The sequence below is a fragment of the Mustela putorius genome, unplaced genomic scaffold (assembly GCF_011764305.1).
Source record: "Mustela putorius furo isolate JIRA1106 unplaced genomic scaffold, ASM1176430v1.1 tig00000056_pilon_pilon_pilon, whole genome shotgun sequence".
Classification (NCBI taxonomy): Eukaryota; Metazoa; Chordata; class Mammalia; order Carnivora; family Mustelidae; genus Mustela; species Mustela putorius.
This window is the reverse complement of record NW_025421263.1, coordinates 1,123,820-1,148,535: the sequence shown is the minus strand read 5'-3', so window position 1 is coordinate 1,148,535 and position 24,716 is coordinate 1,123,820. Positions and strand designations below refer to the sequence as shown.

Below are 24,716 nucleotides of genomic sequence, written 5' to 3'. Positions count from 1 at the left end.
CTATACTGATTTTATTGCAAGATTACAACAGGCTGTCAGAAGACAGATAAATAATACTGAGGCTGTGGATACCATTATGCAATTGTTGGCTTATGAGAATGCTAATTCTGATTTTAAGAAGTTGCTAGCATCCTTTAAGACAAGGGAACATTGACAGATTATATTAAGCTATGTCAAGGAGTAGGAACAGAGACCTATAAGGCTGATTTGTTAGCTCAAGCAATGGCTGCTCTGACCACAAAAAAATTTAAAGGACAGTGTTTCAACTGTGGGCAAGCAGGGCACAAATATTAATCTTACTTTTGGATATCAAAATAGACCAATATGTATCAGCAATCATTCCAGTTGCCTTGTCCCTGGTAATCAGAGAAGGTTGGTGGACCTTCCTACTAACAATTATTTGGCTAAAGCTCAATTACATTTATTGTCCATTAAAGGATTCCAAGCCTACAAATATTGGGGTCCTAGCTATAATGCAGCACCCCCTATTCCCAAATGCAAACCAACACAAATGTGGTCTGATGAGGGAATTCGCCCTTTATGGAAGGATTGTAGAGCAGCTCACCCCAGTATTGTTATTAATGATTCCTATGGAATTGTATGGGACTGGTCCCCTAAGGGGATGGCAGTCACAAATTGCACTGGGGAACCTTGCTCCCCTCATCGAAAGTTAAAATGGCAAGTTTTTGATGATCCCATTTTACTGCAAACCTTAAGCTTCTGGAGATGCCCCTCTGGTGTGGCTTGGGCAAGGACTTTCTATGCCATCTCCTTTTGTTGATTATCATAAAAGACAAAAGAATTTATGGAAGGTTACTACTGCTTTAAGTCACGTAAGAGTTTGGAATGGCTCTTACATTCATCAGTCTAATAATTAATGCATTTTCTTTTTTCCTTATGGATGAAGAATGGGTAAGAGCTTGTGTTAGAGATCTCTATGTTTTTGTTATTGGCAAAATGACTTTTATTTATAGTAATAGAGAAATAGACTGTCTAAACTGTAAGATGTTCACCTGTGTAGATAAGAATGTTTATAAAGACATTTCTATCATTCTTACTGCTAGAAGAAGAATAGGCATTTGGCTACTGGTGAAACACCACCGTGTTTGGGAAAGTTCTCCAGATGTACATAAACTTTTATCAGTATTGAAGAACTAGGTTCAACAGAACAAAGATTTGTTGGGTTACTTATAACAGCTATTCTAGGAATTATAGCCATTACTGCTACAGCTACCACTGCAGGAATGACCTTGCATCAAACTGTACAAACTACACAATTTGTACAGAAGTGGCACGAGAATCCTAGCAAGGCCTGGAATCAGCAAACGTTCATAGATCAAAAACTAGATGAATGTGTCTCTGATTTAGAAACAGCCATGATATATATAGGAAATGATCTTCAGAATATAAAGCTTAGACTTCATATTTTATGTGATTGGAATGTTTCTTCTTTCTGTGTTACTCCCCATGCCTATAATGAATCAGAAGTATCTAGGAGCAAAATTCGCCCACATATTATATTACTAACCATTACGGTGATAATCTAACCTTAGATATTAAACAACTTCAAGATACGATTCTACATTCATCACTACAATCAGTTCCAGGAGTGAGTTTTAATCAAAGAATTAACGATATTCTGTCTGATTTAAACCCTTCTACTTGGATTACACAAACTGGTCACCGTGTTATAAGTGGATTGATGATTCTTTTTTTTTTTTTTTTTTGTTAAGATTTTATTTATTTGTCAGAGCGAGTGAGAGCGAGCACAGGCAGACAGAGTGGAAGGCAGAGTCAGACGGAGAAGCAGGCTCTCTGCGGAGCAAGGAGCCCGATGTGGGACTCGATCCCAGGACGCTGGGATCATGACCTCAGCTGAAGGCAGCTGCTTAACCAACTGAGCCACCCAGGCGTCCCGGATTGATGATTCTTAATGCTATAATCTTTTTATGATTAGTCCTCAGAAGCACGTGAAAATCCCTCCAACGACTGAAAAATAAAGAAGCTGCAAAATCAACTTTTCTACTACTTCACAAACAAAAGGGGGTAGATGCTGCTGCTCCTCGGAACAATTTGTTACTTGAACTGTAACCCCTGGAGGATTTTACTAGTTACCAAGCACATTTAGATATGGCCTTAAGAAATACATAAACTGACAACAGGTCTTTGGGGAGAAGGACGATAAAGGACCGTGAAGCTGGGCAGCTGGGGATACCCAGCTCGCTCAGGGCAGAACGCCGCCCCTTCACAGAAGCTGGGCAGCTGGGGATACCCGGCCTGCCCAGGGTGGAACACCACCTGCTTCAGGGAAGCCGAGCACCCAGGAGCACCCAGGAACGAGCACCCAGGAGCACCCAGGAACGCCCGGTCAGCTCAGGGTGGAACGAAAAAACCGCCTGCTTCCCTTATCCGTTGTCACTCCTTTCTCATCCCAGAAGTGCCCATTGTTAGGTGAGTCCTTTGAATGTGCTTGTTTAACTATAAACTTTATCCTCCTCCTTGCTTGTCTGCAAGACGGGATTAACGTTTGACCTTCATCAATCCTTCGGTTGGCTATTGTTTTCTATCTAATAAAAGTGAGACTGTGGAGTTGCTGGTGGCAGCAGTCCTTTTCCACTGTTGTCCCCTGCTCCCAATCTTTTGCAGCTGACTTGTTTGTGCCTAATTCTTCTCTCGACGCTGACTGGAAGTGGCAGGTCTAAATCAAATAGTACCTACAAATTAGTCATTTTAGACACAGATCAGTGGGTTTTAACAAGTTGGGACATAAATACAAGCAGGATTCTGAACTGAAAGAATTTCCCCTCCCCCACAAAAAATTTGGCTAGCTATATTTCCATTTCTGTAGGGTTAACACATATTTTAGGAACCCTGAGAAATCCTTCAGTATTGCCCTATCATATAAAAATAAAAATGTGAAATAATAAAGGATAAAGTGCATACATAGAATTACGACATCAAAGTCATGTGACTTTTCCGCTCGTTTGACCCACTAAATTGCTGCACAGGTCACATGGGAAGACAAAGGTCAGGGGACATGTCTTAGGAAGAGAGAGTCACTGGACAAATAATAGCAGGGAGTGCTCTAGAGAAGAAAGCATGGGCAGAGCTCCACATTCTGTTTAATGAGCATGCCTCAGCAGTGGTGGTTTTTTTTTTTTTTTTAAACGGTCTTTTTTTTCTTTAAATCCAGGCTATTTTTCTGAGTCTTTTTGCTTTAAGCAGTCAATTTGGACATCCAACTCCAAAAATATATCAGAGAAATAGAAAAGATATGATTGTTTTTCTGCAAGGCTTCCCAAATGAGGCAGGTGGACAGAGCAGCCCATACACCAGTCCAACAGCATGCCTGACTCAATAGCTCTGAGGTCATCGGTCCACTTCATAGACCTTGTAGGGAGTAGTAATTTTCCATCATGAGAAGCGTGGATCAGATGAAATCTGGTAGCCAAGATCTAAAAGACTTCATGACTTAGCCCAAACACAACTATTTTCCAACGGGCAAAAAATTACTTTCTGTATTAGATACTAGAAGTATATAGTTATAATTAATCATTTTAGCTTGAATTTTTGGAAGTAAACATTTTGTTAAGGTTTATGAGAAGTATATTTTGTTAGAGTTTATGGGAGTTGCCATGAAACAATAATTTGGGGGAAAATAAGAGACAATTTGTTTTTACTGGGCCATGGATGGATGACTGACAATGGATGATATCACTAATAGGCAATTATAACATCCAGCATTCCTAAATGATTTAATAATTTGTTTTGAAGAGATATAGTTTCCAAAGGAACAAAGAGACAATCTAAACATTTATTTGGATAGCTGTGTGCCAAAATAAAATTTATATATAAGTAAAGAAATTAATCCCAACCTAAAAAAAAAATCAAGTATTTAGTCACAACCCTAAAAATGGTATGGATTCCAGAAAGTTTGTTTGTAAATATTTGCAATACTCAGTACATTTCCTGTGGAAAAAACATTTCCTGTGGGGAATGTTGTGGATACTAGTAGGGCTCCCCTTGTAACCCACAAAAAAAATGGATTAAATCATAGGAACACATAAGCATAATGGTAAAAGAACATCAACTTTACAGAGCCAAAGACTTGGGATTGCAGTGGCTCTGTCATTTACCAGTAGAACTGCCAGTAGAAGTTATGTGCTACAGTCTCTAGCAAGAAGTAAGCCTCCCAGAGCAGCTGCTGTCTAGCCCAGAGCACACCAGGAAAGCAGGCAGCTAGAGAAGCTCTGCTGCCCCTTAGGAAGGATTTCCTGTGATGGAGAGCCCACTTACATTCTGTTGTGTTCAGGTGAGAGGCTTATGTGTAGAATTCATGTCAAGGAAGATTACTTCCCAATGGCCCTGATAGAATTAATGCTTTCAGGTCAAGATGTTGGGGCAGTGAAACCATTTGCTGTTAACTACATAGTCTTTTCAGATGCTTGTAATTCTTTAAAAAAAAAAAAATTTTTTTTTTAAAGATTTTATTTATTTATTTGACAGAGAAAGAGGGAGAGATCACAAGCAGGGAGAGTGGCAAAGGGAGAGGGAGAAGCAGCTCCCCGCTGAGCAGGGAGCTTAATGAGGGGCTCTGAGCCGAGAGCAGTTGCTTAACCAACAGAGCCACCCAGGCGCACCCAGATGCTTGTAATTCTAAAACTTAGGACTAAAATGAGGTTCAACCTTAATAAAGATAAGTTTCATGTGAAACTTAAGCTTTTCACACATGCAGATATGCTTTCTAAATATCTGGGTAAATCTCCACCCCCAATATATAAGGCAATTAATTGTATTATAATACAGTCATCCTTTTATAAACAAAAGGAACATTTATCATAAGACAAATCTGCATGGATCAATAAAATGTTCTTATATCTACCTACCCAGGGCTTATAGGGGATCTTTCTATGAAATACATGTTTTTCAGGAAAATAAGCTCTTGGGCAGAGCCATCACTCACCTGCATAGTACCATATGAAAGCCCGATGAGACATGGAGTTGTGGTCTCTGGAAATGCTGACTGCCTATATAGGTCAGTCAGGACAATACTCTAAATGCTCACAGTTCAGAATGACCATGCTTGGAAACGTTCATTATGCAAACCACTGGAGGATGCTATCAATAACTGCTTCAAAATTAGAACATCAGATATTCATAATGGGTTTTTTTCTCTCTCAGATACTAGTATAAGTGCAGATGTTACTATAATCAAGTAAAAAATTAACACCAAGAGAGTTAAAATAACACACTATTCAAGGAAGGAGAGATTACAGTAAGATAGAGAAAATCTCAAATATACTGTTTACACTAATTCTCTATATTACTGGATAGTTTGATTAAAAGTGTTTCTTCTGGGCGCCTGGGTGGCTCAGTTGGTTGAGCGACTGCCTTAGGCTCAAGTCATGATCCAGGATCGAGTCCTGCATCGGGCTCCCAGCTCCTTGGGGGGTCGGCTTCTCCCTCTGACCTTCTCCTCTCTCATGCTCTCTCTCACTCATTCTCTCTCAAATAAATAATAAAACCTCACTCTTTAAAAAAAAAATAAAAATGTTTCTTCTTTCCCTAATTTATAGATTTAGGATGATTATTGGAGATGTAATAGCCATAGTTTGAACGAGATCTACACACAATTCTACCTTGCCTATCCAAAACCACATTTTAAGGTGGAGTGCCATGAAACTTGACAGAGAACAAAACTTTCCTACTATGGAAAGCAAAAAGATGTGACAACTTAAGAATTTTGTTGAAAGCTTATAAAATGTCTTTACACTAAGTTATATTGTCATTTATATAAACTGACTCATGCAAAACTATCTTATTTTTTAACTGGAAAACATACAGAAAAAAAAATCTTAGAATTAAAACACACATACATAACATTTTTTATCATATTAATTTTTCATAAAATTTGGAATCACTAAACCTAATTTTTTAATAAAATTAGGAATCTTGTTTTGTTATCAGTTGTAATTTTTTCCCTAGAAGTACTTTATAGACTTGACTTAGCTCTGGCCTAGTTTTACAGGCAAACTCTAGGATCCTAGTTTATTGTCTTTAAAATAAGAGGTAAGAGGAGCTTGGGTGGCTCAGTGGATTAAGCATATGACTCTTGATTTTGGCTGAGGTCATGATGTCAGGGTTGTAAGATTGAGCCCCACCTCTTGCTCCATGCTCAGCAGGGAATCTGCTGGAGATTCTCTCTCTTTGCCTTACCTCCCCCCACTTAATGCTCTCCCCCCCCCCCCAAATGAAAAAGTAAATCTTTTTTTTTTTTTTTAAGATTTTATTTTTATTTGGCAGACAGAGATTTCAAGTAGGTGGAGAGGCAGGCAGAGAGAGAGAGAGAGAAGAGGAAGCAGACTTCCCTACTGAGCAGAGAGCCCGATGCGGGGGTTAAGCCCAAGACCCTGGGATCATGACCTAAGCTGAAGGTAGAGGCTTTAACCCACTGAGCCACCCAGGTGCCCCTAAAAAAGTAAATCTTAAAAAAAGAGAGAGAGATAGAGATAAAACACTAATAAAAGAACCAGCCACTGCAGCAAACTAGATGCTATTACAGAGTGGTCTCACCTTCCTCTGGTGGCCTTCTGTAGAACCTTCATTCCCATCAGGCTGCAGGACTTTCCTTCCAACTGTTGGTCCTTCAAGATGGTGACCTCAGAGTGCACTTCACTAAACATTCCATAGGCATCTTGCACGAGAAGGCAGCCTCTACAAAAAAGTATTAACATATTTTTAGAAGACAGTTTTTGAGTCATTACAGAGGGCAGGATTTCCTTCTCCCTCACTAGAAATCCATCGTAATCATCTTCCTGAATGGGTAAATCAGAGTAAAGGAAGTTGAACTCAAATATGCACTTTTAGATTTGTACTTACAGGTGTTTGGATCACTATCCACAAGATAACAGAAGGAAATGGAACTCTCTTTTAGCATAAAACGAAAGCCTAAGCCAAATGTGGTTTAAAACCACACAAAGAAGATCATCCTTTTAAATAAAATATATTACCACTGCCCAAAAGATTATCCTCTCTCCCCATTTTTATCCTGTTATAACAGGAAACATTTCTATTTCATATGGATGCTCAATACTGATAAAAGCTTCAGTGGAACACTATGAGAACAATAATAAGGGGCTTTCTCTGAGAAGGTACATATTTACAGACATGCATACCCCACAGGATAAAAACCAGCTTCCCTGCTGGCAGCAACACAGACATGACAGATATCCAGTGACATGATAGCATTCCCCCAACCTTTAAGTTCAAAGGGTAGTACATATTAAAACCTATTTAAGACTGAATTTCCAATCCTCTCATTTCATAATTCAGGTAAATGAAGTCTTATTTATTATGAAATGACACATTCTCAGAAAATATTTACTGAAACCTGTAGTAACTAACACCACTAAATAGACTGTGAGGAACAAAACCATTTTATTTTATTATTATTATTATTATTATTATTAATTTATTTTTATTTAATTTCGGCATAACAGTATTCATTATTTTTTCACCACACCCAGTGCTCCATGCAATCCGTGCCCTCTATAATACCCACTATTTTAAAGATAAGGGTGTAGGGGGCGCCTGGGTGGCTCACTGGGTTAGACTCTGCCTTCAGCTGGGGTGATGATCTCAAAGTCCTGGGATCGAGCTCCACATCAGGCTCTCTGCTCTGTGGGGAGCCTGCTTGCCCCCTTCTCTCTCTCTGCCTGCCTCTCTGCCTACTTGTGATCTCTGCCTATCAATAAATAAAAATCTAAAAAAAAAGATAAGGGTGTATAGTAAAGTACATGCTGGGAAAGAAGAAATAACAAATGATGAACAAAGGAATGCTAAATCAGAAGCAATGAACTTTCTTTTCTTTTCTTTTTCTTTTTTTTTTAAAAGATTTTAGGGCGCCTGGGTGGCTCAGTGGGTTAAGCCGCTGCCTTCAGCTCAGGTCATGATCTCAGAGTCCTGGGATCGAGTCCCGCATCGGGCTCTCTGCTCAGCAGAGAGCCTGCTTCCCTCTCTCTCTCTCTCTGCCTGCCTCTCCATCTACTTGTGATTTCTCTCTGTCAAATAAATAAATAAAATCTTAAAAAAAAAAAAAGATTTTATTTACTTATTTGTCAGAGAGTGCATGCACAGCAGGGGGAGCGGTAGGCAGAGGGAGAAGCAGACTCTCTGCTGAGTGAAGAGCCTGATGTGGTACTCTGTTCAAGGACCCTGAGAGATCATGACCTGAGCAGAAGGCAGATGCTTAACTGACTGAGCCACCTAGGTGTCCAGGAAACAACGAACTTTAAATAATGCTTAGAACTGGACTTCCTAATTAATTCTCCCAAGTTCATAGGGCCCTCCCTGATTTACAACAGAGGCAAAGGTAAACCTTGTCTGAAGGAAATCACCTTTAATTTAATCATTAGTTGTCATGGAGTAAAATCAAATAAACATGTGCCTGAATAAAAATCTCTAGTACAGGGGACCCTGGGTGGCTTAGTTGGTTAAGTGTATGCTTTCAACTCAGGTCGTGATACCAAGGTCCTGGGATTGCGCCCCATGTTGGACTCCCTACTCACAGGAAGTCTGCTTGTCCCTCTCCCACTGTCTCTCCTCACTGGTCATGTTCTCTCTCTCTCAAATAATTAAATAAAATCTTCAAAAAAAAAAATCACTAGTATAAGAAAACAATTTACTATGTAGGAAGAGTAAAAAACAAAACAAAACAAAACAAAACAATAGACCTCCCTAGGATTTGACATATTAGAATTAAAAGATATGAAATATGGAATAATTATTTTAAAAAGGTAAAATCACAAAGATATAAATATAAAACAAAAAGATATACAACATTACTTGGGAGATTTGAAGAATGAAATAGAACTTTCAAAAAGGAAACACTACATTTTTTGAAATAAAGAAGTTATTAAATAGGTGTAAACAAATGGTTACATGCACCTGAAGAGTGTGTATCTGTGAACTGGGTTATAAATTTGAATAAATTACCTAGAATGCATGTTGAGAGCTGAGATAAAAAACATGAGAGGAAAGAGAAGTACAGAGGATAGAATGAGAAAGTGTAACATTTGTCTAATAGGAATTTCAGAAGAACAAAATAGAGGAAGGAGAAGCAACAATTCTCACATTTAGGAACTGCAAATTTTCTCCCCAAATGATGAAAGAAATGAATCCAAATATACAGGAATAGAAACAAGTACCAAGCAGGACGACTAAAAGGAAAGCCTTCCTAAGACACATACTGTAATAAAACTAGAGAATGTCAAACACAATGAGAAGATTCTAAAAGTAAGAATGGTGAAAAGACCATCTGTAGAATAAAAATTTGATTTACATCAGCCTCCTAAAAAGAAATGAATGAAGCCAGACAATAGAGAAATATTTTCAGAATTCTGGAAGCCATTTCAAAACTATGTACCAGCAAAACAATATTTCATGAATGATGGTAAAATATAGGCATTTTTTAGATAAAGAAACATGATGCACATTTTCCACCTACAGAGCCTGAAATATTTACTACTTATTAATGCATAATTTCTAAATTATGCATTTTAGGAAGAAGGAAAATATACTGGGAAAAAGGTCTAAGATAAAAGGACTACTGAACATCAATATAAACAAATCAAAACAGACACAGGATAAAATAACACCACCACCAATAATATCAATTAATGAAGGGGTTGCTGAAAAACTGGAAATGGAGAGCAAGTAGGTCAATGGGGGTGATGAAGTTCAAATGGTCCCAAGTGCTTATATCACTTAGAGTTGGATGAAGATTTAAAACTAGACTTCACTGAGTATTTACATCTGGTAAAATTTCAAGGATAACCACCGAAAGAATAGAAATAGGGTGTATAACTTCCAAATAACTAGATGTAGAAAAAAAAAATGGAATGAGAAATATGGACAAAAACAAAAAACTCCAAGAAAAAGCACAAGAAAGGGGCAGAGAGATGTAAGGTAATAAGTTTGATGGTAGACACAAATCTATGTACATTTGAAATGGAATAAAAATGATTTTTTTTTAAAAAAGATTTTTAAAAAATTTATTTGACAGAGAGAGATCACAAGTAGGCAGAGAGGCAGGCAGAGGAGAGAGAGAGGAGGAAGCAGGCTCCCTGCTGAGGAGAGCCCGATGCGGAACTCGATCCCAGGACCCTGAGATCATGACCTGAGCCAAAGGCAGCGGCTTAACCCACTGAGCCACCCAGGCGCCCGGAATAAAAATGATTTAAACTTGACAATTAATAGGCAGAGTTTGTCATGTTCAGTTTGAAGGAAGAAAAAGAAAAAAATGATGTTGACAGGAAACTTTCTAAAACAAAGGTTCAAAGGGCGAAAAAAATGTTTTGGGCAAATATTAATCAAAAGAAGGCTGAGAAGTGGTTTTGAGACTATAGTAAATAGATTCTAGGAGAGAAAGGATTATTAAGGGTAAAGAGGTCACTAATATTGATTTTTTAAAAGCTTAATTTATCAGAAAGATATATAATTCTAAAACTGTATGCTCTCAGCCTTGAAATACATGAAGTATAAACTGACAAAACTACAGACAGAAGAGAACAAATCCAACATTATTGTGGGGGATTTCAACCCATCCCTGCCAAGTTGTTAAGTCAATCTAACGAAAAAATTAGTAAGGATTTGAAAAACTTGCACATACCTAATAAGTTTGATTTGTTGGCTAGGCAATTAGAAAAACTGCCCACAATTAGAGAATGTGCATTCTCTAGTACACATAGGACATTTATAAAATCTGACCAGACACTGGGCCTTAAGGCAGGACTGAATGAATTTCAAAGAATCAGTATTGTATGGGACACACTGTATATCTACAACATAATTAAATGAGAAACCTAACAAAAAATGTATACTTTGGAAAATCCTCCATTTAAAAATTTAAAAAATTTTACAACATCCTTTTCAACTCATGGGTCAAATATGAAATCATAGCAGAAGAGAGACAGAATTTTGAACTAGTTGATAAAAATACCACATGCCAAAATTTATGGATTACAATGATACCTTAGGGAACTTGTAGTCTTGAATATAATAAAACATGATCACTTTTTCTTTTTTATATAGATCTTTAAATTAGTTTTTTATGTACTTATCATAAATTCTACACCTCAGCCAATTACTAAAATATTCCTTCAGGGTGCTGAACCTCACATGCACTGTGCCTTGAAGAGGCTCTCCTGGAGCCTTTGCTTCACTCAGTCTGGACTGGTTAGCACAGTAGTCATCCTAGGATATCTTATCAGAAAATCTGAGGGATTTACTTTGCTGCTTTAGTATGTTGGATCTCCTATTTTTCATATCCTATATATTCCTTTCTTAATTGACTTCAAGTTAGTATATCTTCTAGCTCCCTAAACAGGGGGAATTAAAAGCTAAAATCTTTGAACCCATTCATGAAATTGTCAATAATCTACCCTCAAAGTTTATGGGCAGTTTGGCTGGGTATAGATTTCTAGATTGGAAATAATTTTTCTATTCCAAATCCAATACTGTTTTTTGTCTTCCTCCTTTCTCTCCAGGAGCTGAGCTTTGTTCTAGTTCCCAGGGCACTGACATTGCATGGTGATATTCCTTGGTACAGATCTGTTTCTATGCACTGGGTGAGTAATATCCTTAGTGGGTCCTTTCACAGTGGAATCATGTCTACTCTGTCATTTAATTGATACTTCCTCTCCTTCTTTTTTTCTCTTCTTTCATTCTGGTTATTGGACATACTAGACCAGTTCTTTAAGTTTACTAACTTTTCTCTCCTATTTTCCACTAATTCTGTCAGTTCCCTCAGCTTTGTCTTCCAATGCTTCTAATTAGGTTTTTCATATTATCTACTTTTCATATGTTAAACTTCTAAGAGTTCTTTTTTAAGCTCTGAAAGATGTTTTCTTTCCCCTTAGTGTCCAATTTTGTTTTATGGTTGCAGTATCTGTAACTTCATTTAAGAAGTTTTCTTCAGGCCCCTGCTATCTGTTCCCATTTAAGAACAGAGCTCTAACAAGCTTCCTGGACTCTCCCAATGGGTAGGAGGAAGAATCCATCAACCATGAACAACACATGGGTAAATAGGCTGGGCCACTTTATGGCTGGGGAATCTCAGATGTTAGTATCTTTACATCTCTTGATAAGGAAATTGCTCAGGAAAGACTATGTTTCTTGGCATTCCACTGTATGTCAGGGTAAGGGAGGAATGACCACTCAACAGTGTGGAGTAGTGAATAGGACATGATCAATTCCTAGACAGACTTGCAACTAATCATCTCCCCTCCCCTTTCCTCCCTCCTTCCCTCTCGCCCTCCCCTCTTCCTTTCTTTCCTTCCTTCCTTCCTTTTCTCTTTTTCTTTTCCTTTTTTACTAGAGAAAGAGAATCTTAAACTGGGTGTGGAGTCTGAGACTGGGCTTAATATCACCACTGTGAGATCATGACCTGAGCCAAAATCAAGAGTTGGTCACTTAACCAATTGAGCTACCCAGATGCCCCTGTTTTTTTCTTTTTTTTTTTCTTTGTCCTTTTCATCTGTTACCATAGGTAGTAGGAAAACTGGACATGCAAAAAAGAAAAAAAAATCCTTAATTGTTATCTCAAATTATACATAAAATTTAACTTGAAATAGATCATAGACCCAATCAGAAAACTAAAACTTGAGGAGAAAAATTATTGCAACCTTGGGGTAAGTAAAAAATTAATTATTTTGAAATTATCAAAATTAAAACTTTTGCTCTTCAAAAGATGCCATTAAGAAAATGAATAGGCGGGGCGCCTGGGTGGCTCAGTGGGTTAAAGCCTCTGAGCTTTAACCCACTGAGTCATGATCCCAGAGTCCTGGGATCGAGCCCCACATCAGACTCTCTGCTCGGCAGGAAGCCTGCTTCCACCTCTCTCTCTGCCTACCTCTGCCTACTTGTGATCTCTCTCTCTCTCTGTCAAATAAATAAATAAAATATAAAAAAAAAAAAAGAAAAAAAAAGAAAACGAATAGGCAAAGCACAAACTAGGAGAACATATTTACTAAATATACATGTGACAAAGGACTTGTATTTAGATTACACAAAGAACTATAGAACTTATAATTGATAATAATAAAAATAATGATATCCTATATAAGAATAAAAAGACAAATAATCCTATCAAAAATATGGATTAAAGATATAAAACATCACAAATTCCATTTCTATTAATTTCTTGACTAGTTAAATCCATAGAGTCAGAACACAGAATGATGGTTGCTAGGGGTTAGGTGGGGCAGAAATAAGGAGCAACTGTTTCTATATATGGGATTTCCTTTTGGACGAAAATATTTTGGAACTAGAAGGAAGTAGTAATTACATAAGACCATAAGTTTTATATTATGTGAATCTCATTTCATTGTAAAACAAAATGGATGAAAGATATGAATAAACATTTCATCAAAGAAGATGCACATGTGGCCAATAAACACATAAAAAGATGCACAACACCGTTAGTCATAAGGGAAATGCAAGTTAAAATCACAATGAAAAACCACTACACATATACTGGAAAGGGTGAAATAAAGAAGGCTGATGGTATCAAGTTTTGTTCAGGATATGGAAGAAATGAAACTATCAGATTTTAGGTGGAAATGTGCATGTTATAGCCACTTTAGAAAAAACTTTGGCAATTTCTAATAAAGTTAGACATATACTTATCATATGGCTAGTCATTCTACTCCAGGATTTTTCCAAAAGAAGTAAAATCATATGTCCACACAAAAACTTACAGATGTCTATAGCAGCTTTATTAAACAATAGCCCAGGGCACATGGGTGGCTCATTTGGTTAAGCCTCTGCCTTCAGGTCAGGTTATGATCCCAGGGTCCTGGAATTGAGTCCTTCATTGGGCTCCCTGCAGCAGGCAGTCTGCTCCTCCCTTCTCCAGTCTGCCTGCCACTCCCCCAGCTTGTTCTTTCTTTATCAAATAAATAAACAAAATCTAAAAAAAAAAACAATAGCCCCAAACTGGAAACAAGACAAATGTTCAGTAATAGCTGAATAGATAAGTAAATTGTGATATACACTTACAGTGGAATACTACTCAGCAGTGAAAAGGAACAAACTCTGACATACAGATAACTTTTGAAAACATAGTGCTGATGCTGAGTAGAAAAAAAAAATGAAAAGTATATAAAAGGCAAAGTAAATCCACAGTAATAGCAAGCAGCTCTGTAGTTGCCTGCAATGGGAGTCAGGAGAGAGTGACAGCAGAGCGCATAGGAAATTTTGGGGGGCTATAGAAATAATCTATGTCTTCACTGTGGTGGGTATTAGGTAGTAAATACATTTGTTAAAACCTGCTGCTTAAATGGGTGCATTTTATTGTATGTATGTAAACTATTGCATGTAAATTATGTAAAAAAAACCCATAAAAGCATAGAAATATAAAAAAAAAAAAGCTTGTAAAAAGACCTTCAAAAAGTTGTTTAAAGAAAAAAGGGTGGGGTACCTGGGTGACTTAGTCAGTTGGGACTCCCACTCTTGATTTTTGGCTCAGGTCATGGTCTCAGGGTCCCAGGATTGAGACCCACGTAGGGCTCTGCACTTAGTGTGTAAGTCTGCTTGAGACTCTCTCTCCCTCTCCTTCTGCTCCTTCCCTGCTTTCTCTCCAAAATAAACAATTTTTTAAAAAAATAATAAAGATAAAAGGGTATAGGAGATAACTTGAAGAAGATTCTACTCAATAATTATCCAGAAGATTCTGGATAATTATGGAGAAAAGATAGGAAAACTTATTAGTACCTCTGGCTCCAACTCAGTGTGCTAAAAACTGGCAAACAATGGGAAAGAATCAAATGCTTAAAAATCCATTAGAAAAATATTATGCTTTGCAAAGAGGCATTTCCTCTTGTCATTATACATGAACTTTGAAAGGAAAACTGATATCATCTAAGCATGTTTTATTGCACATCTTCAAAAAATACTGAAAACCACTTGCTTTTAGAGATAGTTGCTCTCAGAGTATGAAATTATGAATATATTTGGATATTTAAAAAAAGGAAAATGCATTACTGATGTTTCATGAAACAAAACTTAAAATCCTTTCATGAAATCTTCTCCATTAGAAGGAGCCACATACAAACTACTAATTCCACCCTAAAAACATGAGGGTTAAAACTGCTCCCATGTTCTCTATCTGAGCTACAGGAGGCTCTCAATAAATACTCCTTCCATGTTTGAGAGAATGAATGGGGCTCTGTTGTGAACACACAGCAAACTCGCATAATATCTAATTGCACAGTGTTCACAGAAATAGTCATTCATGTATTCACTCACTAATGCATTCATTTGAAGCTCACTTGGGCTTATACTTTGTAGGATATGTAAAGAGGGAAAGTTTCAAATTAAAATATAATTGAGAAATAAAGCATTGAGCAACATTAACACCTAACCCTAATATAATGCATTATGGCTAATTATAGCATTCTCATATTATCTGTTTAACCCTTCAACTGAGGAAACTAGGCATTATTGTTAGGTGAGTAAAGCGAGGCTCAGAATGTTTAAAAAACCAACCCAAGATAGTAAGGAGGGAACAGAATCAGGTCTAAAGGTAAAGCAGTTGATTTGTTATTTTTGTGCTATCATATCGCATTACAGTAATCAGTTATATGAATGTAGAAGAAGACTGATTAATTTTGCAGAGTGGAGCTGGAGAAAGCATCCCAGAGCAACTAGCAGTCCAGTCTGCAAGGCAAGCACCATGAAGGCAACAAGGAATAAACTCATGACAAACTGCATGATGACCATAAAGTCCAGAATATCTAAATCTAATCTTTATTGAGGGCAATGATTTTCCCCAGTGCTAGGTCAAACTATTTAAAACATACATAAATTGTAACTAGTGTACAATGAGGCTACTTATATAGAAGAACTTTATCCACTCTGTAACTTTCAAAAGATAAATTTATTTATTTATAGAGAGACAGGAGGGGAGGGACAGAAGAAAAGGGAGAGAGAGAATCTTACGCAGGCTCCATACCAGCACCAAGCCCAACGCAGGGCTCGATCTCACAACCCTGAGATCATGACCTGAGCTGAAATCAAGAGTTGGACACTTAACTGACTTGATTTCCAGGTAACCCAAAAGATACTTTTAATGTTTGACAAGAATCATATTAGAATATTAAGGTCAGAATGTAAGAAATTTATGCTAAATTATCATTTTAAAGGCTGCTAATGTAATATAATGAAAAGGAAATACTCTTAAATTAAATCACTTGAACACAATTTTATTAACTGTTCTATACTGTACGACTTTAGTCCGAACCCCAAGTGGGAAAGAATGAAAGATTACTCTTTCCTAATATTGTTCTATTTAAATCAGTATGCCATGTGACAGCAAGATGAAAGTATACATTTTTCTGTTGAATTTATAATGTCTTTTTTGGTCCACAGACCATTTCATATCATAACTTCTTGGAGGGAAGTACTTTAATGTTTTTTCCTCAAAGGCCTATTTATCCCCTAGTTACTCCATCACCTGACTTGCCTCTCTGCTCCATGTCTAATTAGGAAGCTGAGGCAGAAGCTTGGGGAATCAAGGCTTCATTTCCTAAGGAGACAGACTCAGGCTTCCTGTAAGTGTGATCTTGTACCAGCTCAATTAATGCCTGCTTGACTATACTGATGCATCCAGTGCTGTTTTTTGTAAGCATTATTGTTTGTTAATATATACAAAAGTCAAGATGACTCTAAAGATCTCCATGGATCTCCTTTATAAAACTAGAGGGAATTTTTGATAGCCTGTGTTGAAAATGGAGAAATGAGGAATTAACTAGTACCTTTTCTTTAAATCTGTTATGATATTTGCCTTTATCTTAAATAACCAAGGAATGGTGCTCTTTTTTATTCTTTTGCCCTAGAGAAGAGATATTAATACTGTCTTTCTCCCTCTTTTGTTCATGCCTGGCCACACACATTCTCCCACATTGTTCTGCTCACACAGCTGAAGCTCAGTAGCTCAACAGCTCGGGCCTGAGATGGAGTCACTGTCCTCATTGGTTCAAATGAACTGGAACTGTGCCATTCAATAGACAGTCCAAACCAGAGTCAGCTCATAAGCAGCACACAAAGAATTCTACCATCTTGTTGCTGCTTCCTGCTCAGCAAATACTACCTCCTACAGTCAGTGCTAGTGTGACAGGTCTGAACAGAAAAGGGTCCCCTGATAAACTTGTTTTTCCTGAATTGCCAGAGATGTTCCCCATAAATAACATCATATTCAAATGGTTGAATAGGAAGGTTTCTCAGGGAGGAAAGACATATCATGTTAGTAACTCTGGGATCCTAAAAAAGTTACTTACTGTATGAACTTGAATTTACTCGAGTATCTTAACATGGGAATAAAGGAAACTGAGAGGGCTGTTGTGAGCATTCAAGCAATGATATAGGATTCAGCACAGTGAGTGGCACAAATCTTTCCTTTGCAGGGTCTTTAGGCCAATTTTATAATATATTTTCTCCATTGGGGTGCTTGGGTGGCTCAGTGGGTTAAAGCCTCTGACTTCAGCTCAGGTCATGATCCCAGGGTCCTGGGATGGAATCCCGCATCAGGCTCTCTGCTCAGTGGGGAGCCTGCTTCCTCCTCTCTCTCAGCCTGCCCCTCTGCCTACTTGTGATCTCTGTCAAATAAATACATAAAATATTTTAAAATAATAATAATAATAATAATAAGGATTGGGAAGGCTGTAGCAAAGTTGTCATTATGCATAAATGAAATGATTTTGTAAAACTGCACAAAAATAATACAAATAATTTTAATAAGATTGATGGATTACAAAAGTTCAATATATTAAAGTCAACTGTTATTTCTACTCACCAGCTACAAAGCAACAAACAAACAAAAAACTATTTAAAATATCAAAGTCATAAATGAGCTAGACATAAATCTAACAAAAGATGTTCAGAACTATATGGAGAAAATATTTTTTTTATTTTTTATTTTTTTTAAGATTTTATTTATTTATTTGAAAGAGAGAGAGAGATCACAAATAGGCAGAGAGGCAGGCAGAGTGAGGGGGGGAAGCAGGCTATGGAGGGGGAGTGAAGGGGGGAAGCAGTACTATAGGGCCTTCAGCACAATGCTGAAAAGAAACCAATGACACTGAGCATTCTTAGCCTGATTTTGAATAAAATTTCTTCAGTGTTTTACAATTAAGAATGATGCTTGCTGTAAGATTTTTTGGTTGATATCCCTCATTAAGTTAAACATTCTCAGTCTGCTAAAAATTTTTTTTAATAATGAATGAGTGCTGAACCTTATCAAATGCATTTTCTGCATCAATTGAAATGACTGTTTTTATCTCTGCAAAAGTTGTAAATGACAATTTCAGCTTTTTAAGTTATTTTTAAAAAGATTTAATTTATTTGAGAGAGAGAGAGAGCATAAACACGGAGGAGGGACAGAGGGAGAGGGAGAAGCAGAGTCCCCACTGAGCAGGGTGCCTGACATGGGGCTGGATCCCAGGATTCTACTATTATGACCTGAGCCGAAGGGTGAGTGACTGAGTCACCCAGCCACCTCTACAGTTTTTTAAGTTAGGCAAGTTTCCTGAGATAAAGCCAAGATTCTATTTGCTACATTTTGTTTAGAAGTTTTCCATGTGATAATGACCTTTATTTTGCCAATTAGATTTGATTTTATTTCTCATAGCAAGCTTATTTACAGTAGCTTTATACAATCAGTTGACACAGATTCTTTTTTTCTTTGAAAACTTTGTATAAGATTTGGGGCGCCTGGGTGGCTCAGTGGGTTAAGCCTCTGCCTTCAGTTCAGGTCATGATCTCAGGGTCCTGGGATTGAGCCCCGCATGGGGGGGTGTCTCTGCTCAGCGGGGAGCCTGCTTCCCCTTCTCTCTCTGCCTGCCTCTCTGCCTACTTGTGGTCTCTGTCAAATAAATGAGTAAAATCTTAAAAAAAAAAAAAAAAGAAAAATTTGTATAAGATTTGAATGACCTGCTTTTCGAAAGTTTGAAATAATTTAGTGATAAAATGAATTGGATCTAGTGCTTTTCCTGGGAAGATTTTTAACTATCAACTCAATTTCTCTAATGATACTTGGGCTATTCGGGCTTTCTATTTTTTGACTGAGACATTTTGTTAAGATATATTTTCCTAGTGATTGCCCATTTGGTCTATATTTTTACATTAACTAAGATTTGTATATACATGTATATTTTTATTAAGTTTTTATTTTAATTCCAGTATAGTTAACATAGAGTGTTATATTAGGTTCAGGTGTATAATTAGTGACTCAACAATTCTTCTTTTTTTTTTTTTTAAGATTTTATTTATTTATTTGACAGAGAGAAATCACAAGTAGTCGGAGAGGCAGGCAGAGAGAGAGAGGGAAGCAGGCTCCCTGCTGAGCAGAGAGCCCGATGCGGGCCTTGATCCCAGGACCCTGAGATCATGATCTGAGCTGAAGGCAGCGGCTTAACCCACTGAGCCACCCAGGCTCAATTCTTACAACACCGGTGCTCATGACAAATATACTCCCTAATCCCCACCATTTATTTAACCCATCTCCTCATCCACCTCCCCTCTGGTAGCCATCAGTTCTCTATAGTCTGTTACTTGGTTTCTCTCTTTTTTTTCCTTTGCTTATTTGTTTTGTTTCTTAAATTCCACATATGAGTGAAATAATATGGTATTTGTCTTTCTCCGCCTTATTTCACTTAGCATAACATTCTCTAGTTGCATCCGTGTTGTTGCAAATGACAAGGGTTCATTCTTTTATAGTGCTGAATAATATTCCATTGCGTGTGCATGTATGTGCACGTGTGTGTGTCTGGATGTCCCTGTTCATTTGTCTATTGGTGGACACTAGAGCTGTTACCATAATTTTGGTATTATAAATAATGCTGCAAAAAAACATAGGGGTGCATAAACAATGAATTTTGAAACACTGAAAAGATATAAAATAAAATGGAAATAAAAAGAAAATAAAATGTGAAGTGGGTATAATTTTAAAAAACAAACAATCAAAAAACATAGGAGTGCATGTATCCCTTTGAATTAGGGTTTTTGTATTTTTTGGGTAAATACCCAGTAGTGTGATTACTGGATTATAGGGTAGTTCTACTTTTAACTTTTTAATGAAACTCCCTACTGTTTTCCACAGTGGCTGTTACCAGTTTGCATTCCCACCAACAGTGCATGACAGTTCCTTTTTTCCCACATCCTTGCCAGTACTTGTTTCTGGGGTTTTTTATTTTAGCCATTCTGACAGGGTGTGAAGTGGTATCTCACAATAGTTTTGATTTGCATTTTCCAGATGATCAGTGATGTTGAGCATCTTTTCACATGTCTATTGGCCATCTCTTTGTCTTTGGAGAAGTTTCTGTTCATGTCTTCTCCCATTTTTAAACTGGATTATTTGGCTTTTAGGTCTTGAGTCTTTATATATTTTGGATATTAACCCTTTATTGGATATATCATTTAGAAATACCTTCTCCCATTCAGTAGGTTGCCTTTTAGTTTTGTTGGTGTTTCCTTCACTGTGCAGAAGCTTTTTATTTTGGTGTGGTCCCAATAGTTTATTTTTGCTTTTATTTTCCTTGCCTCAGGAGACATATCTAGAAAAATGTTGCTTTAGCTGATGTCAGAAAAATTATTGCCTCTGCTGTCTTCTAGGATATTTTTTGGTTTCAGGTTTCACATATAGGTCTTTCCCCCATTTTGAATTTATTTTTGTGTATAGTGTAAGAAAGTGGTCTAGTTTAATTCTTTTGCATGTAGCTGTCCAGATCCTCAACACCATTTGTTGAAGACTGTCTTTTTTCCCACTGTATATTCTTCACTCCTTTGTCAAAGATTAATTGACCATATAATTGTGGGTTTTATTTCTGGGTTTTCTACTTTGTTCCATTTATCTATGTGTCTATTTTTGTGGCAGTACTATTATTTAATTATATCTTCTTTTTTTCTTTATGACTTTTACCATAGAATTACTTAACATTCCAAAGGACCAACTCTGAGCTTTGCTTATTTACTGTTCCTTTATGCCATTAATTTCTACTGTTTATAATCTCATTCTATTTTCTTTGTATTTATTCTATTTTTTAACAATTTCTTATATTAGAAGATTAGCTCATTTATTTTGAGCCTTCCTTCTTTCTAAAGTGAGCTGTTTAGACTACAAAATTTCTAATAAATATCAAATTAATGATATCACATAAATTTTGATATTTAGCATTTTATTATTTACCAGTTCTAGGAATTTAAAATTTCCATTATTGTTCCTTTTTTAATCCATAAGTTATTTGGCAGTATTTAAAAAATTTTCCTATAAGGATTTAAAATAAGGATTTAAAATACGTATTTTTTAAATTAACTAATTTAATTGTACTAAGTCAGAGAATGTGTTTTCCAACAATGATACTTTTAAATTTATAGAAAATATGGCTTCGTTGGTAAGTAGAGGGTTTTGTACATAATGTATAAGTCATGTTATTTAAAAGAATGCTTTTTAAATATTGTCTTTACTTTTTTGTCTGCTTCCTTGATTATTTATTGCAGTATTTATCCCACAAATCAAAAGATTAAAATAACAATTTTTTCACAGTGTAAGTGGGTTAGAAATTCATCATCTTGATAGCATTTAGTGCCAGGCCCTCTTACTCTCAAAAGGCCACTAAGAGCCAGGCTGGCTATTACTATTCTTGCTTAGCACAAAATAGACAGACGATCAGAAGGATTTGGTATCTTGCCCAAGGCTGTACAGCATTAAATAAGACAATTCAAAAAATAAAATGAATATGTAGGGGTGCCTGGGTGGCTCAGTTGGTTAAAGATTTGACTCTTGATTTTGGCTCAGGTCATGATCTCAGGGTCCTGGTATCAAGCTCCCTGCTCAGAGGGGAGTCTGCTTGTTTCCCTCTCCCTCCACCCCTCCCTCTGCTCTCACATACATGCACATGCTCTCCCTGTCTCTCTCTCTCTCAAATAAATACATCTTTTAAAAAAAATCGAACTTTAAAAAAATCAATGAAATAAAATGAATACATAAACATATTTGATATATCTCTTTAAATGCACAAAAATGGGAAATTATCAACATAATTTCCAGAGCTAAGCTCTATCTTACTTCAAGTTCAGGTGAAACTGATCTATATATTGCTGTAGTTTGCAATAAATCTCCAATAAATAAGAAGCATGTGGCCTAAGAGAACTCGCTGTGCTGATGGAATGTTCTATACCAAGTGTAGTCAAATGTGGTAGCCACTAGCCACATGGGGCTATTGAGTGCTTCAAATGTGGCTAATGTAAGGAAATGAATTTTAGATTTTATTTAATTTTAATTAGTTTAAATGTAAAAAACCACCCGTGGCTACTGGCGACCCTATAGGACAGCACCGTCTAAAGGCATAAGAATAAGAGAAACCCAAACTCTAAATAGTTAACTGGTTGAAACCTTTCAAAGAGCAGTAAATACAAAGTGACAGCATAACTGAACAAGAAGTAACAGTCTATATAAAAATATTTCCAAATTATGTTTTATCAAACACTAAAATTCAAAGATGTTAATAGGTATTCCTTGAAAATCATCATTATCATCAAGATGTTTCTAGCAATATTTTTTCTAAAATATACTTTACCATATCTATGGAGAAAAATATATCAAAATCACATATCATTATTACTGTGTTGAATTCTCCTGGCAAATATATCTTATACCCTAGGACACCAGGAAATCCATGACCTGATGAACATGCGGTTTTAGGTCTGCTCATTGTGCATAAGACTGCTTATGCACATGGTACCCAGAAGAATTTACCATCTACCTTAAGACAACTAAACATTTCCACATATATGTATGACATCATTTAGTATGTTGTGGCTATAAGACATTTATATAGTAAAAAATTATTTTTTTAAAGATTTTATTTATTTATTTGACAGACAGAGATCACAAGTAGGCAGAGAGGCAGGCAGAGAGAGGGGGGGGGAAGCAGCCCCCCATCAGGCTCTCTGTTGAGCAGAGAGCCTGATGGGGGGCTCGATCCCAGGACCCTGAGATCATGACTTGAGATGAAGGCAGAGGCTTAAACTACTGAGCAACCAAGGTGCCCCTACAAACTTAGTTCTAATGACTCTGTGAATGAAAAAAAATTATTTAAAAGTCAGGGTTCTGTGGATTATAATTAGGTCTGGATCAAACGAGTAAAAAGCTAGACTACTTCAAAAGGAACAACTGGAGCCTTTGGTTTTATCAAAAATGAGGGGATGAGTTGTCTAACATAAAACAATTAATGTCCAATCCTCTTGACTTAACCTCAGGATTTAAAGCCCAAAAAGAAAGTGTAATGCAAGTTATTTGTTTCTATTGAAATTTTTAATATTGTCCCATTGCCTCAGGCCTCCATTATGTCTAATGAGAGGTCTGTTCTTATTTCACTGGGTTCTCTTATTATATAAGGAGTCATTTTCACTTCTTGCTTTCGAGGTTTTCTCTTTATCTTTGGTTTTCAACGTTTTGATGATGTTTTATCTGGGTATGAATTCCTTAGGTTTATTCTACTTAAAGTTCTTGAACTTCTCAGATGAGTAAAGTTCACCGGTCAAATTTGAAATGTTCCAATCACTATTTCTTCTGCATTTTTTTCCTTCTGATATTTTTTCTGCCCTCCTCACAACTCCCTTGACTTTCTGGCACACCCATTACATGTATATTGGTGCACTTAATGTTGTCCCACATTTCTATGAGGTTCTGTTTCATCTTCTTCATTCTTTTGTTTTCCTCCTTAGGATATTTGCAATTTGGGAGATTTCTATAATAATACAGAAATGATTTATTTTGGTGTGCCCTAATCCTACATAAAGATAGAGTTATTTGAAAGTCTTCACAAATACTTTTAATCTCTAAGATACTCTGTGGTAGTAAATTTGAGATAAAGTTTTAACATTCTATTGAAATTACCATATGCTTTTACTGAAGAATTTTAAATCTGATGAAAGTCTTCAAAATATGTAATGCTTCAGAGGAGTCAAGATGGTGGAGAAGTAGCAGGCTGAAACTACTTCAGGTAGCAGGAGATCAGCTAGATAGCTCATCTAAAGATTGCAAACACCTCTAAATCCAAGGGGAGATTGAAGAGAAGGAGAACAGCAATTCTAGAAACAGAAAATCAACCACTTCCTGAAAGACAGGACTGGCATAGAAGTGAATCCAAAGTGATGGGAAGATAGACCCTGGGGGGAGAGGCCGGCTCCCGGCAAGCGGCGGAGCAATGGAGCACAAAATCAGGACTTTTAAAAGTCTGTTCCGCTGAGGGACATCGCTCCAGAGTCTAAACCGGGGTGAAGCCATGCGGGGTCAGCGTGGCCTCAGGTCCCGCAGGGTCACAGAAGGATCGGGGGTGTCTGAGCGTAGCAGAGCTTGAAGGTATTAGAACGGGGAAGCCGGCTAAAGAGACAGAGCCGAAGAGTGAGCTCTCAGCTCGGGGTTACCTTGAACCGGTTGCAGCCTGGGTGAGCTCAGAGCATGGCCAGAGGCCAGGGAGACAGGAGCAAATGGGTGCTGTTCTCTGAGGGTGCACTGAGGAGTGGGGCCCTGAGCTCTCGGCTCCTCCGGGCTAGAGACCGGGAGGGCGCCATTTCCATTCCCATCCTCCGGAACTCTACGGAAAGGGCTCAGGGACAAAAGCTCCCGAAAGCGAACCCGAGCGGATTACACAGCCAGG

The 24,716-nt window shown here is 37.2% G+C and overlaps 1 protein-coding gene across 4 annotated transcripts in view; it reads right to left on the bottom strand.

Moving 5' to 3' along the window:
- The window catches only part of SPIDR (scaffold protein involved in DNA repair), a 603,350-nt gene that overhangs the window by 66,442 nt on the left and 512,192 nt on the right, over positions 1-24,716 (bottom strand). For all 4 annotated transcript variants that reach the window (XM_045081470.1, XM_045081547.1, XM_045081503.1 and 1 more), the window contains exon 11: positions 6,574-6,714. In XM_045081470.1, coding sequence (XP_044937405.1) covers positions 6,574-6,714 — 141 coding nt within the window. The remainder of the gene's footprint in view (positions 1-6,573; positions 6,715-24,716) is intronic.